The 15298-nt window shown below is 46.5% G+C and overlaps 1 protein-coding gene across 1 annotated transcript in view; it reads left to right on the forward strand.

Moving 5' to 3' along the window:
* The first annotated feature begins 12155 nt into the window (after window positions 1-12155).
* Window positions 12156-15298, forward strand: part of CHRDL2 (chordin like 2) — a 63341-nt gene continuing 60198 nt past the window's right edge. The window contains exon 1 of the mRNA XM_065423381.1: window positions 12156-12237. Within this exon, the coding sequence (XP_065279453.1) occupies window positions 12156-12237 (82 nt within the window). The remainder of the gene's footprint in view (window positions 12238-15298) is intronic.

Consider the following 15298-nt stretch of genomic DNA (forward strand, 5'->3'; position numbering starts at 1 on the left):
TGTAGGAGGCATTGCTGATACCTGACTCCAGATTGTGCTAACTTACGTGGGTTTAGCTGTTCGTAGGCTTTAGAAATGGAATAAGCTGCTTTGCATATAAATGGTCTTGGGAGTAGATCCCTTCCTAGCCTGTATCTCTTTGTGGAAGCAGAATGAGTGAGCTTTTAAATCCTGAGGTGCATTCCTGTCACGGAGAGGAAACATCTGCTGAACATGTGGATTGTGAACAGTGCCCTCCACATTGGTCACCTGGGCAGCGATTAATTGCAAGTAGACGACAAATGCAATTTTTAGCACCTGGAAGAAAACAAAACCAGCTTAAAGCTGGTCTCTTCCTTGTTGGAACTGTCAGCCTCCAGTTTAAATCGAAACGTTCTTATATGATGGAAGCCACTTGGTTGGACAAACTCTCTGAAAAACGCCTTCTTGAGCAATGAACGGGGCAAGTTCCAGGGTGAAAACTAACAGAGACATAAGAGAAAGGCAAACACACACATACTGAGGCTGGAGCGTGGGCATCACACATACACACATGCATGCACTTTCTTCTGAGGTTTTTAACCCTGGCCTCTCCCTCTTTTCTTCTTTTCCCTTTCTTTTTCTCTTTCTCCCCATCACTTTCCACTCTTTCCTTTTGGACCTTTTCCCCTCCTTTCTCCCCTGCTCAGTGGTTGGCCCCTGTCCTGTCCATAGAGGCTCTGCCTCCCCTACCTAGTCCTGAAAGGTGTGGCACTTTGGATGCCTAGCTTAGGAGGGCAGGACGGTGGGTCAGTGCAGTCTCTCTTGATGCCAACGCTACTGCCAGGATCCTGAATTTTAAGAACTATTATGCTAAAGCAGGGATGCGGTTGCTTTCCTGAAAGAAGAGTCTATGGAGGATCGAATGCTTGTGTGAAAACAAATTGCCAAGTTATTTTAATGAATCTTTCAGGCAGCCTCCATAAGAATGTTTCCAGTTCAGTATATGCGTCAAGTTGCGAGAGTGACACACCTCCCTATCTGGCCTAATGGAGAGAAAAGGAGGATTTTTTTTTTTTTTTTTTGGTAAAGGAGCAGCATGAAGAAAACTCATCCTACGCCCTGAGCTTGGATAATTGCTGCCATCACTGAGCTTTGCACTTAGAACTTTTATATGGTGTCACCCCTCACGCTGCCCCGTTATTCCAGCCCCTCACAGGAGCCTGGTGCTCACTGAGAAATATGGTAGGTGCTTTTCAAAGGTCACTGCAGGAAATCCCAGTCACCACAGCTCCACTTAGGGTTGTCAATTTTGGTTGGACGTATTTCTGGAGGTTTCATCACATGACATAATCTTTAATTCTGGGGACTCCAGGACAATCCCGGAGGGTTGGCAACCTGTGCCCCACTCCAGACTTAGTTAACAAACTCTTTCTTTATTAATGACAAGTAAACCCATGAATTAACTCATTTACTGTTCCTCTAGAGGTGCCCTCTTTATCCTCCCAAGCACAGGGAAGTCTTATTACAGATCCATCGTTCTCAGAAGCTGCTGGGTCCTACAGCCTCCAAACGTGGTCTTATGGCCTCCTTCTCAGTAACCTGGACCCACACAGTCCCCAATGAGACTAGTCTCTGGTGTCTTGAGAGTCCATTTCTGGCACCTTCAGCCAGGTCCTGGAACAACCCATCTCTAGCCGGCAAGTCTCAGCTCTCTCTTCTAACAGTCATGGCCCAACTGCCAGCATTTGAACGAGCATCCCATGGTGTAGGGGTGCCGGAACGGGGGGGGGGGGGGGAGGGGGGGAGGGGAAGGGTCTTAGGGCCATGGCTCTCCCACTTTTGAAAGTGGACAGGTCTGGCCCATCCATCTTTTGTCAGGGGCCTGGGCCCCTGCCCCTCCTCTTCCCCCCAAGGCCCTGCCCCCCTGCCAGCAGGGCCAGCCCACAACATTTTGGCACCTGAGGCGGGGAGCTCAAATGACGCCCCCATGCCCCCTCGCTTGGGCCAAAACTTTGAAAGGTCTGAATTTTGCCTTCTTCCTGTTCTACTTCTCTCATGGTACTGCTCTGCTACCTACCCCAATAAAGGAGAACTAACAACTTAAAATGCCTTGTTCAAAAATTTTAAGTAACACTTAACTTTCAAATGCCTAAACAGCAAATGTAACTTTTCTTGTCTGCATAGTAAACACTGGCATTTTTATCTGTTTGAATAATCAAAGTGGTGCTTTCCGTGCCTTCTTTGTTTCAAAGCTTTGAACTGCTTCCTGAAGGTCCACAGTCTGGGCCAGCTCATGCTCTATTGAGATGGTTGCAAAGCTGACCAGCCTCTCCTGTATCATTGTGGATGTAGATGTGTTTTTATTAACTTCAGCTTGGAGAAACTGCGTTCTCCACTGGCAACTGTTACAGGAAGTGTTAGAAGTATGCGCAGAACAACAAAAGCATTTGGAAAGAGGGTGGTCATCTTATTTGTGCACATATATTCCAGAACAGCCTTTGGAGTTGATCCTGCTGAAATGTATCTTGAAAGGGCTTTCAGTTCATCACCTAAATCACTCGCATCAATATCGCACATGTCATCATGTGTCAACACTGTCTCTAGTGCCCTGCATTGCTGGAGTAGATCTTCTTCAGGTATAGTGAGGAGTTTTGGAATATCATTCAACATCCGAAATATATTGCTGTGTTCCTTGAGCTTCATGAAACGTTCGTCAACTGACTGTACTGCACAATCTAGCACCTGGTTAAAGAATTCAACTTTGAATTGTTTGGGGTCTCTTATGGGATTATCCCGTGCCTCGTAATCAAAATGTCTTCTTCTTCGGTGACTTTTGTATTCTTGAATGGGTGGGAAAATAGCTTGAGTATGAAGTTCCTCTGCCAACTTCCATGCACTCTTCAGAACGTTTTGAAATCCCTCATCTGACCGGTAAGACTGTAGGTATGACTTTGCTTTGTCCAGTTGTTTCATTGCTCCAGATATATCAAGGTCAACACCTTGGAGTCTCTTGCTTACAACATTTATTTCAAACAGTATGTCATGCCACAACACTAAGCCACACAGAAATGTGAAGTTATGTATGTTTCTGGTGATTCCATTTCCCTCTGCCTCTGTTCTCCCACGAACAGTTCCTGTCATAGCATTATCCTCCATAATGGCAACTATGGCATCATCTATCTTCCCAATTTGGTGTTTGATAGGCTTTATCGCCTCCACTCGACTTTCCCATCGTGTGGCACTCAGTGGTTTCAGTGTCAGCGAGGATGTTCCCAGATGTTGCTTCAAAATTTGCCATCTATGAGTTGATGCAGAGAAAAATATATAGATGCTTTGAATTATATTAAAAAATTCAGCAGACTCACTAGAAGCTGATGCTGCATCACTGACCACCAAGTTCAATGAATGAGAACTGCATGGGACAAAAAAAGCTCGAGGGTTTAACTCTCGGATCCGTGTCTGCACTCCTCTGTTCTTTCCTCTCATGTTGGCACCATTATCATAGCTCTGACCTCTCATGTCAGCTATCGCAATTCCCATATCTTCCAGCTTTTTAAGAAGCACATTTGTCATACCAGCTCCTGTTGTATCATCAGTGTCAATAAATTCTAGAAAATGCTCTCTGACAGTCACCATTGCAGGGACTTTTTCACTAGGTTCTGTTGTTGTTACAAAACGCACCATTAAAGTCATTTGTTCCATATGGCTGATGTCAGGTGTGCAGTCCAGAATAACAGAGTAATAACTTGCTGACTTCAGATCTGCCACAATCTTCTGTTTGCCTTTTGTAAGAGTATGATCTCATTTTGAATTGTTTTTCTAACGTAGTGGTGTGTGTACATTTCTTGGGTGGTGACTCTTCTTAGATGCTCCTGGAGTACAGCATCAAACTCAGCCATCAGCTCCACAATTTTAAGGAAGTTTCCGTTGTTTGGCACATACAGCTGATCTGAAGTGCCATGCAGTGCTAGGTTTTGGGTAGCAAGCATTCTCACAATGGCAATGAGCCTTTTCAGAACATTTTGCCAATAAAGAGACTCTGATGCAATCTTCTCTTGATGCTGGCCTTTAACCTTAGTCTTATCTCAAGCTCTTTCCACCTATGGAATGCTCTCTGGTGATTTGCTGCCTTCTCATGGCATGCCAGATTTCTAGCCAGATTTTTCCAGTCCTTTGTTCCTGTAGAACCCAGTGTGGCTGGAACATTAGACTGGAAGAGTTTGCAACAAAAACAGTATGCAGCATTCTGGGTTTTTGAGTACATAAGCCATGGCCTCTCCACTTTGTCACCATTGTGGATTTCACGTCAGTAATGTGTTGGATGGAAACTTCTATTTTCATTGTCCTTGGGGAACAGGAAGTTTTTCACTTGATGTGGCTCATGCAGTACAAGGAAGTCCTTCAGGCTACTGCTCAAGTGGGTTCAAAGTCCTGGATCATCTAGACTTAAGGAACTAAACTCAGCATCAGCTGTTTCTTGCATCTCCACCACACTATTCTCTGATCTACACTTTTCTTCAGGAATGTGCATGGTTACATCCATTTGAGATGGAGATATGGATGCTGCAGTAGCTGCCAGGTCACCTGCACTCTGACTAACTGGAAGATCAGGCATCTCCTCACCACTCACATCCTCACTGGGGCCGGAAGGCTCACCGTGAACATTTGTGTCTATGTATCTCAGGAGAGCTCCTTCCTGCTTAGAGAGAAAAGCTGCCTTTGCTTGCTTTCTTTTTCTGACTGCTGCCCCAGAGGGGCGTTTTCTTCTTTCACTCATGACTGCTGTTCTGTGCCAGCTATAGTGGCTCTCAACACTCAATTGAAGGGGACAAATAAGCAGGCTGGTAGCAGGGCCTGAGTGAGGGAAGATATCAGCGTCTTAAGGGGCTAACTGGCTCCTACTACTTCAGCTGACTGCCTGTTCTCCTCAAGTGGGTTCAGGGAAGCAGCAGGAAACAGGAAGCTCCCTGAGAAGCTGGTGTTAATCAGTCCAGGCTCCTGGGGGTGCTAGAGAGGTACATAAGAGGCTCCTCCTCCTCTCTCTCCCTGCAGCTCCTGCTGCTTTCTGTTATTCCCTCTCACCTTTTCTCCTGCCTGCCTGTTATGTCTCTTGTGCCCTCCTTCCTCCAGCACCGCACTCCACCATCTCTGTGCATCTAGAGCAGAGAGAATACAGATGCACCAGCAGCAGACACAATTTTCTACACTCTGGGTCCTAGTGGCGCCCCCAACAGTCTGGCACCTGAGGTGGCCGCCTCAGTTCGCCTCATGGTAAGGCCAGCCCTGTGTCAGCCTGGAAGCTGGAGCCTAGCCTGGGTAAAAGCGGCCTGGGGAGCCTGGGCAGCTGTGGGGAGCTGCAGACCCTCCAACTTCCCTGGGCGGGAGGTCCGGGGGGCGGGGACACAGGCCGGGGGCTGCTCTCGGGTCCCCCCACCCCAAACAGGTGGAGAGGCCCAAGCTCCCCTGACGAGCTCTGGCTTCTGGCTTGGCCGGGGGGGGGCCTCGGGGGGAAGCGGAGGGACAGGGGTGGAGCCACGGAGGGGGTGGGACCTCATAGCCTCCCCACTTGTAGGAAGAGTCCATCGCCCCTGCCATGGTGGCTCCTTGAAACCAAATGGACTTCAGAGTCCTCAGAAGTCACATCACCATCTCACGTCCAACTGCAGGTTTTACTTCCCACAACCCCTTACATAAACTAATTTTAATTCAGCTCATCACCTAATGTTCTCCACTCCATGGAATAACACTGTGCTTGATGCCAGACTGACTTTTATTTCATAGATTCATAGATTCTAGGACTGGAAGGGACCTCGAGAGGTCATCGAGTCCAGTCCCCTGCCCGCATGGCAGGACCAAATACTGTCTAGACCATCCCTGATAGACATTTATCTAACCTACTCTTAAATATCTCCAGAGATGGAGATTCCACAACCTCCCTAGGCAATTTATTCCAGTGTTTAATCACCCTGACAGTTAGGAACTTTTTCCTAATGTCCAACCTAGACCTCCCTTGCTGCAGTTTAAGCCCATTGCTTCTTGTTCTATCCTCAGAGGCTAAGGTGAACAAGTTTTCTCCCTCCTCCTTATGACACCCTTTTAGATACCTGAAAACTGCTATCATGTCCCCTCTCAGTCTTCTCTTTTCCAAACTAAACAAACCCAATTCTTTCAGCCTTCCTTCATAGGTCATGTTCTCAAGACCTTTAATCATTCTTGTTGCTCTTCTCTGGACCCTTTCCAATTTCTCCACATCTTTCTTGAAATGCGGTGCCCAGAACTGGACACAATACTCCAGCTGAGGCCTAACCAGAGCAGAGTAGAGCGGAAGAATGACTTAACATAAGAACATAAGAACATAAGAAAGGCCGTACTGGGTCAGACCAAAGGTCCATCTAGCCCAGTATCTGTCTACCGACAGTGGCCAACGCCAGGTGCCCCAGAGGGAGTGAACCTAACAGGCAATGATCAAGTGATCTCTCTCCTGCCATCCATCTCCATCCTCTGACGAACAGAGGCTAGGGACACCATTCTTACCCATCCTGGCTAATAGCCATTTATGGACTTAGCCACCATGAATTTATCCAGTCCCCTTTTAAACATTGTTATAGTCCTAGCCTTCACAACCTCCTCAGGTAAGGAGTTCCACAAGTTGACTGTGCGCTGCGTGAAGAAGAACTTCCTTTTATTTGTTTTAAACCTGCTGCCTATTAATTTCTTTTGGTGACCCCTAGTTCTTGTATTATGGGAATAAGTAAATAACTTTTCCTTATCCACTTTCTCAACATCACTCATGATTTTATATACCTCTATCATGTCCCCCCTTAGTCTTCTCTTTTCCAAACTGAAGAGTCCTAGCCTCTTTAATCTTTCCTCATATGGGACCCTCTCTAAACCCTTAATCATTTTAGTTGCTCTTTTCTGAACCTTTTCTAGTGCTAGAATATCTTTTTTGAGGTGAGGAGACCACATCTGTACACAGTATTCGAACCATGGATTTATATAAGGACTTCTCGTGTCTTGCTCACAACACACCTGTTAATACATCCCAGAATCATGTTTGCTTTTTTTGCAACAGCATCACACTGTTGACTCATATTTAGCTTGTGGTCCACTATAACCCCTAGATCCCTTTCTGCCGTACTCTTTCCTAGACAGTCTCTTCCCATTCTGTATGTGTGAAACTGATTTTTTCTTTCTAAGTGGAGCACTTTGCATTTGTCTTTGTTAAACTTCATCCTGTTTAACTCAGACCATTTCTCCAATTTGTCCAGATCATTTTGAATTATGACCCTGTCCTCCAAAGCAGTTGCAATCCCTCCCAGTTTGGTATCATCCGCAAACTTAATAAGCGTACTTTCTATGCCAATATCTAAGTCGTTAATGAAGATATTGAACAGAGCCGGTCCCAAAACAGACCCCTGCGGAACCCCACTCGTTATGCCTTTCCAGCAGGATTGGGAACCATTAATAACAACTCTCTGAGTACGGTTATCCAGCCAGTTATGCACCCACCTTATAGTAGCCCCATCTAAATTGTATTTGCCTAGTTTGTCGATAAGAATATCATGCGAGACCATATCAAATGCCTTACTAAAGTCTAGGTATACCACATCCACAGCTTCTCCCTTATCCACAAGACTCGTTATCCTATCGAAGAAAGCTATCAGATTGGTTTGACATGATTTGTTCTTTACAAATCCATGCTGGCTGTTCCCTATCACCTTACCACCTTCCAAGTGTTTGCAGATGATTTCCTTAATTACTTGCTCCATTATCTTCCCTGGCACAGAAGTTAAACTAACTGGTCTGTAGTTTCCTGGGTTGTTTTTATTTCCCTTTTTATAGATGGGCACTATATTTGCCCTTTTCCAGTCTTCTGGAATCTCTCCCGTCTCCCATGATTTTCCAAAGATAATAGCTAGAGGCTCAGATACCTCCTCTATTAGCTCCTTGAGTATTCTAGGATGCATTTCATCAGGCCCTGGTGACTTGCAGGCATCTAACTTTTCTAAGTGATTTTTAACTTGTTCTTTTTTTATTTTATCTGCTAAACCTACCCCCTTCCCATTAGCATTCACTATGTTAGGCATTCCTTCAGACTTCTCGGTGAAGACCGAAACAAAGAAGTCATTAAGCATCTCTGCCATTTCCAAGTTTCCTGTTACTGTTTCTCCCTCTTCACTAAGCAGTGGGCCTACCCTGTCTTTGGTCTTCCTCTTGCTTCTAATGTATTTCCTGCCTCTGTCACATGACATCAGGTTTTACCAGGGCCAGTGCAAGGAAGTTTCGCGCCCTAGGCAAAACTTCCACCTTGCGCCCCCCACCCCCCAGCCCTGCGGCAGCTCCCCCCCTCACCCTGAGGCCCCCCCCCCCGCGGCAGCTTCCCCACCCGGGGAGCCGTGCGGCAGCTCGTCACCCCAGCTCACCTCTGCTCTGCCTCCTCCCCGAGCAGGCTTGCAGCGCCAAACAGCTGATTGGCACCACAAGCCTGGGAGGCGGGAGAAGTGGAGCAGCGACAGCGTGCTCGGGGAGGGGGCGTAGCAGAGGTGAGCTGGGGTGGGGAGCCCTGCGGCAGCTCCCTCTCCCCGCCCTGAGGCACCCCCTCAGCAGCTCCCCACCCCCCCGGCCCGGGGAGCCGTGCGGCAGCTCCCCACCCCAGCTCACCTCTGCTCCGCCTCCTCCCCGAGCACGCCGCCCCCGCTCTAATTCTCCTCCCCTCCCAGGCTTGCGGCGCCAAACAGCTGATTGGTACTGCAAGCCTGGGAGGCGGGAGAAGTGGAGCGGTGACCGCGCACTCAGGGAGGGGGCGTAGGAATGCTGTAAAAAAAAAATTGGGGGCACCGCTTTTTGGCGCCCCCAAATCTTGGCGCCCTAGGCAACCGCCTAGTTTGCCTAAATGGTAGCACTGGCCCTGGGTTTTACCCCTGTCACATGGCCAGGGTCAGTATCCCTTGACATCAGGGGCTAAAGTTGCAGTGGAGAGCCAGAATAATTGTATTGTCTCAGACTTTGTATATGATCAGTTCTCTTCTCTCTAAGATACGTATTTTCATAGTCTTGTCAGCAGACGCACATTAGAGATCTTTTCAAATGTCACTGCTGCCTTCTTTAGGAAAACAGTTCAGAGGATAAGGCAGAGGGTGTCTCTAGTGGATCTTTTCTTGACCCAAAGCTATTCAATATCTTTGTCAATGGTCTGGAAGAAACATCAAATCATTTCTGGGAAAGTTTGCAGATGACACACAAATTGGTGGAGTGGTAAATAACAATGACAGTTCAGTTATACAGAGCGATCTGGATCATTGGTAAGCTGGGCTCACTTGAACAATATATGTTTTTATACAGTCAATTGCAAAGCCTATATATATGAACAAAGAATGTAGGTCACACTTACAGGATGAGGGACTGTATCCTGGAAAGCAGTGACTCTGAAAAAGACATAGGGTTCATGGTGAATAACCAACTGGCATGAACTCCCAGTGCATGAAGATGGCTAATGCTATCTTGCTATCTTTGGATATATAAGCAAGAGAATATCGAGTAAGATTAAGGAGGTGGTATTACCTTGGTATATGGCATTAATGAGACTATTAATGTAATACTAGAGTTCTGGTGTCTATACTTCAGAAAAGCTATTGAAAAATTGGAGCGGGTTCAGAAAAGACCTAAAAAATGATTTAAGGGCTCCTTAATCTAGCAGACAAAGGCATAAGAAGATCCAGTTCTGGAAGCTGAAGCTAGACAAATTCAGAGTAGAAATAAGGAGCATTATTTTAAGCAAAGGTAATTAACCATTGGAACAACTTACCTAGAGACATGGTAGATTCTCCATCACCTGAAGTGTTTAAAGTATGATTGGATGTCTTTCTAAAAGATATTACCTCTTTTGACCTGAGTGTTTGGCCAATATTAGGAGTCTTGCAGGTTATTTCAGTGAAGAGGAGAAATTGATGATGGAGTCAGGTATTTCTTTGATGCAATCCTGAATATTTACAAAAAATGTAGAAAGTTTTGTTTCTCTGAGCACAATAGGAATCAAACAGCAGGAGTCAGTTTCTTTGCTCACAGTTACAAACCTCTTTCAGCCAGTACTCCACCCAAAAAGTTCTCTCTCTCTCTAGGCTTTTTCTTAGATCCCGTTTCCTATGCTTGTTCTGGCTGTCCCCTTGGATTTCTGCTGCTTCTCTCTCACATGCACAATCACACAGTTGCAATTAAATCAATCCTCCATCCCAGCATTTGTTAACAGATTCCCAGGAAAACACTTGGACTGCATGGTGCAGCCATTGCCCGGGCTTGCATGTGGTCTAGTCCTTGGGCAGTGGTTTTGCATTGTTTCAGCTACCACTAAACAAAGGGGCATTTAATTGCTCCCTCATTTAGTGTGAATGGAAGGCAGCTATCCTACTCAGCTGTTCCAACAAGGTGGTGGTGTGATTGCCCAACCTCCATCATAACAATAGGCTCTAGCTCAACCAGAATCTTTGGGCTCGATACAGGAACTATTGGGTAAAATTGTGGCCTGTGATAGACTAGATAGTCAGAATGGTCCTGTCTGGCTTTGAATCTATGAAACTTGGATTGTAAAGGCCTTGGAGCAAGGGCCTTGGCGTAGATCCTCTGATGTGGATGAGCAACTCTCGGTGCAGCACTGAGATGGGGTGTGGGAATGCTGGCTATAAGATACCTTTATGCTCCCCTGATACTGGGCACTGCTGGGCCCTGGGCTGAGCCCCAGCATAAGTAAGGCTGCTGCAATTGATGCCTGGCTGCTTATGGTCCCAAGGAGCCAATCCAGTAACCAAGACATAGAGATGCTCCATCCATCCTCCCTTGGCTTGGCCCTGTTCCTTGTATGGGATAGCGGAGAAGGAGGGGCCTAGGAACGCAAAGTGGCTGGAATGTCCACCAGGATCTCACCCTTTATCTTTCTATATTCTTCTACGCCAGGCACACAGAGTGTGCTGTAAAAATAATAACATTAACGTCACAAACATTAACAACCCAAAGCAGTCCAGCACCCTTGGGAGAAAGGACAACATTATCCATATTTTATAGGAGAGGAAACTGAGGCACAGAGTGGCTAAGTGACTTCATGGGGGTCAAACAGGATATCTGTGATTAAGCCAGGAATGAAACCCACATCTCTGGACTTCCTATCCATAGGTCCCATCCTATGAACAAAGCAGTTAGTGATGATAAGACCTAGTAGAGCATTGATTTCCTCTTGGTATGCTGAGCCACAAGTCCTTTAGTTTGCTGGGTTGGCAGGCTAAGAACACTTCCGCACAGGGGCCTGGGAAAGACAGACCAGTTCTCCCACAATACACTGGGGAACGAGTCGTAGAGTGGCACAGCTCAGTGCAGCGCAAAGAACCATGGGCTACGCCCCAGAAATCCAAGCACCTGACCCAGGTTAACCCAGCGCCAGCGTGGACGCAGCTACAGGGGTATGACTCGAGCGTGGCTTAGCAGGGTGGACATTCACACCCAGCGTTGGCTCACCTGGCTGCCTGGACTTGGGTAAACTGCAGTGAAGACATACCCTGAGAGCAGGATACGTTTCCCCGACTGGGGACATATCAGATGTGAAACTGACGATGCCAGCCTTTGATGTGTTGTAAGAAACCTTCAGTATGTTTTTTTTCCCCTCTACAGAAGGGATAAGGTATTTGGGGGGAAGGGAGAAAACTGCACGGTGGGGGAAAAATCCTAGGAATGTTATTCACCATGACGGGGTTAGTGGGGGAGAGAATATTCCTGGGAAGGCTGCAGAAAGGGAGGGGTTAATATGTTTCCACTCTTTCCAAATCCTCCTCACTGAAGCCCCTCCCCTAGTGCAGCCAAGAAGCAGAGGAATTTCACAAAACTTAAAAAAAAAAAAAAAAAAAAAAAAAAAGTGGGAAAATAAAAAAAATAAAAAGTGCTGATTTTTTTTTTTAAATAACAACTAACAAAGTTCCTCGCTTTCCCCAAAAGGAGGCGCCTTTGATGAGACTAAAACAAACTGCTGGCGGGAGCTCTGAGTAAAGAAGGAATTAGCTGTGTCGTGCGTGTGTCTCATATGCTGACTCTGTGGCCGCTTGCTGCTGCTCTTAAGTAGCTTTGTGGATATTGAGTCCTTTTTAAACGCTCTGCAAAGAAAGCGTTTGGGGCTTTGGTTTTTTTCCCCCCTCCTCCCCTTGAAAGGAAGAATGATTCCTGAAATCAGAGAGCTTTCCTTTTTCCTGGGATTTTTGCTGCTTTTTATTGCCTCTGAGATTGAAGCCAGAGCTCGTAAGTAAAGAGCGATTAAAAATAAGATATAAAGGAATGATTAAGGATGAGAAGTATGGGAGGGAAGGAATTCAATGATGGGGACCAGGACTGTGCAGTTGTGTGCTGGGGGATTTTTCCCCGAGAGATTCTGTCTCTGTGTCTGGAAGGAATGATCATCATGGATAATTAGTGATAATTAGGAAAGGCTGCATTTGGCAGGAATAAGTGCAGAGATGCATGTATTACTAGCATGTGGTCTCCCTTATGCTGACAGCAGTGGGTACCAGGTATGAAAACATAGGGTCAGATTCTAATCTGGGTCCCACCTGTGCAAATTCTCTTCACTGGCTCTATTGCTGCTTTCCGCTGGTGTAGCTGAGATCAGAACCTGAGTCACAAGGTTGTGAACAGCTCAGTTGCTAGAGACAGCTTTGCCTTAAAGAGCGTGAGCTACTGATTGATGCTCCGGATTGTACTAACCAGGCATCCGTACTCAGGTGACAGAATGCAGTGTTAGTAACATGTCAATGAACCTCTTGCCCCAGAAGAGACTCTCAGGTGTGGGGAGTTATGATTTTTGAGCAATCGGCTTTTGCACCAGTGATGTTCCAAAGAGAAACGAGCAATGCCACAGCAGCCCTGCTTGTGGCAAGTCTGTGGTAAGGAACTCAGAGCACGGTGTTCCAATGGATTGAAGCTGGGAGGCTTGTCCTTACAGCTATGGAGAAAAAAAGGTGCTATTCTGATTAGACTGCATTACTAGCATGCAGGAGAGCTGACCCCTATTCCCAGCACTGCCAGAGGCTTGCTGTGTGTGGCCTTGGGCAAGTCTCTTAACCCCTTTGTTTCCCCATATGTAAAATGGGGCCAATAACACTGTGGTGTTCAGTGTTTGAGGTATAAGTCATTACAGTCTCTAAAATGCTTAGAGATCCTGTCTTTAGGGTATTGGCTTCATACTTGTCCATAAAGTGCCTTGCATGCAGGCATCAGTGATAATAACAGAAGTGCTAACAAAGTGCAAAGGTTTGTTAATAAACGGATAGAAGTATTTGCGTTGAAAACTAGTGTGGATGCGTTCTCTTCTGCCTAGCTTCTAAGGGAGTTGTTACCCATAAAGCTTTTGTTTATACTTTCTTCTCCCTCCCTCCCATCCAAAGTGAGTACAGTGCAGGCTCTCATTAAGTGCAGCGAGCTACTGATGCTCCTTTTCTAGAGGGTCTTGTTTTCAGAACCCACATGCTTCTGGTTCACCTGCAAGCGTTTCCGATATCCCCCTAGCAATAGTCTCATACTCGCCCTCGCTGCTTTTGCTGAATATCCTCCATGCCTGGGTCTTCCTCTCATGGCAGATACAGGGCTGGTAAGGAAAGTTTTCCAAGGCAAGCCCAGGTAACTGAGAATCATTCCACTTTCTGACAGAGCTAATCAGAAGGCAAAAGTATCGCTAACAGAAACAATTCCTAGTATTGTGATAGTTGATACTAACCAAAGAGCTTGGGAAGGGATTTGAAGCCCCATGCTTCAGGGTTTAAGACATTCCCTACCGATTAGGGATTAGGATGAGATTTTCATGGGAGGCAGGTTCTCCCACATCTGCCCACTGTGGGGTTTCTTGCACCTTCCTCCGACACATCAGGTGCCGGCCATTGTCAGAGGCAGGATCTGGTCTAGCTAGAACTCGGAACTGATCCAGTCTGGCAATCTCTACCTTGCTCTTGCTTCCCAGTGGCAGGTAGGAGCTGCAGATTTCCACTGACTGGCGAATATCCTTTAGAAACAATGGGCCAAATTCCTCCATGGGGCAACACCACAGAAATCAGCCATTATGCTAAGGATGAGTTTGGTACCAGGCACATATAAGATTCTGTTACTTACCTTGCAGAACTTCCTATCCCCACCCACTCCCCCAAGGAGATATTTTTTCGGAGCAATAGTTCCGACTGGAAGTATATATCTGAGCCTGGTCAATTGTCTGGCTGTCCTTTACTACTAACGACCTGATTTAGGAACAAGGGCATGGGTGACTGCTTTTTCTAGTCTGCCGTCTTCACCTTTCCTCTCTGCTCACATTATACAGCAAGCCTACGTTGTGCCTTCATAAACTCATCAGGGAGGTTGTTTTGCAGTGGGACATGAGCATGGGCATCTCTCTGCTGGCCATGATGCAGGAGCAGTTCCTTCTTTGGCATCTAGTCCACTGACATGGGGAAGCCCTATACTCCAACCCCAGCAGCTTCTCGCTTTATCTCTGAGTTTCAGTGAGACAGGCTATATTATTGGTAGGGGATGTTTATTTCATTCACTGGTATTTACTCACCAGATGCAATAACATCCCAACATGCGATTTGGAAACTGGTAAACTACTGGTAATGCAGTTTAGCATATCGAAACTAAGACATAGAGTTTTGTGCCCAAAGCTTATGGCTTCATTGGCTTCTTCTTCTTCCTATTCCGCAGCATATAAAAGTGTTAGGGCTTAATCTTGATCTGAGGTATGTGAGTAGATGTTGCTCAAATCAGCGGAGCCACTTCACACATGCTTTACAGCTGATTTTGCAAGGCACATGGCAATTCAAAGCTACATCTCTGAGATCAGTGCTAACTCAGCTGAAGGCTCTCCCAGGTAGCAATGATGGAGGGGCAATGCTAGCTGGGGATCTTACAAGGTAGAAGTAGGAGCCGTTAGCTGGTGAGCTAAAAGAAAGCAGGGCTGACTGTAGACATAACTCTCCTCTCTTCGACCAGAAGAGGTCTCTCTTATACGCAGCTAGACAGTGGCTACTCCAGCTCCTGCACCTGTTAACTTGTCTGCTTTCAGCTGTCAGGCAGCGAACAAGTTCCAAAGGGTTAGATGTTGTTCTAGCCAAGGGCTTCAAAAGTGATTCAATGGCAGCACAGGCTGGTAGATTTTAGTCTGAGTGTATAGACACGGGTATGTACCACTTACTGTGAATATGTGTGCTGTGGGTTCACTCACCGAGGTCCAGATTCTGCCATCCTTACTCCCAGTGAAATCAGTGGCTTAGGCCTGGTCTACACTACCCGCCGGAATCGGCGGGTAGAAATCGACCTCTCG

Source organism: Emys orbicularis, chromosome 1 (genome assembly GCF_028017835.1).
Source record: "Emys orbicularis isolate rEmyOrb1 chromosome 1, rEmyOrb1.hap1, whole genome shotgun sequence".
In the NCBI taxonomy this organism is placed as follows: domain Eukaryota; kingdom Metazoa; phylum Chordata; order Testudines; family Emydidae; genus Emys; species Emys orbicularis.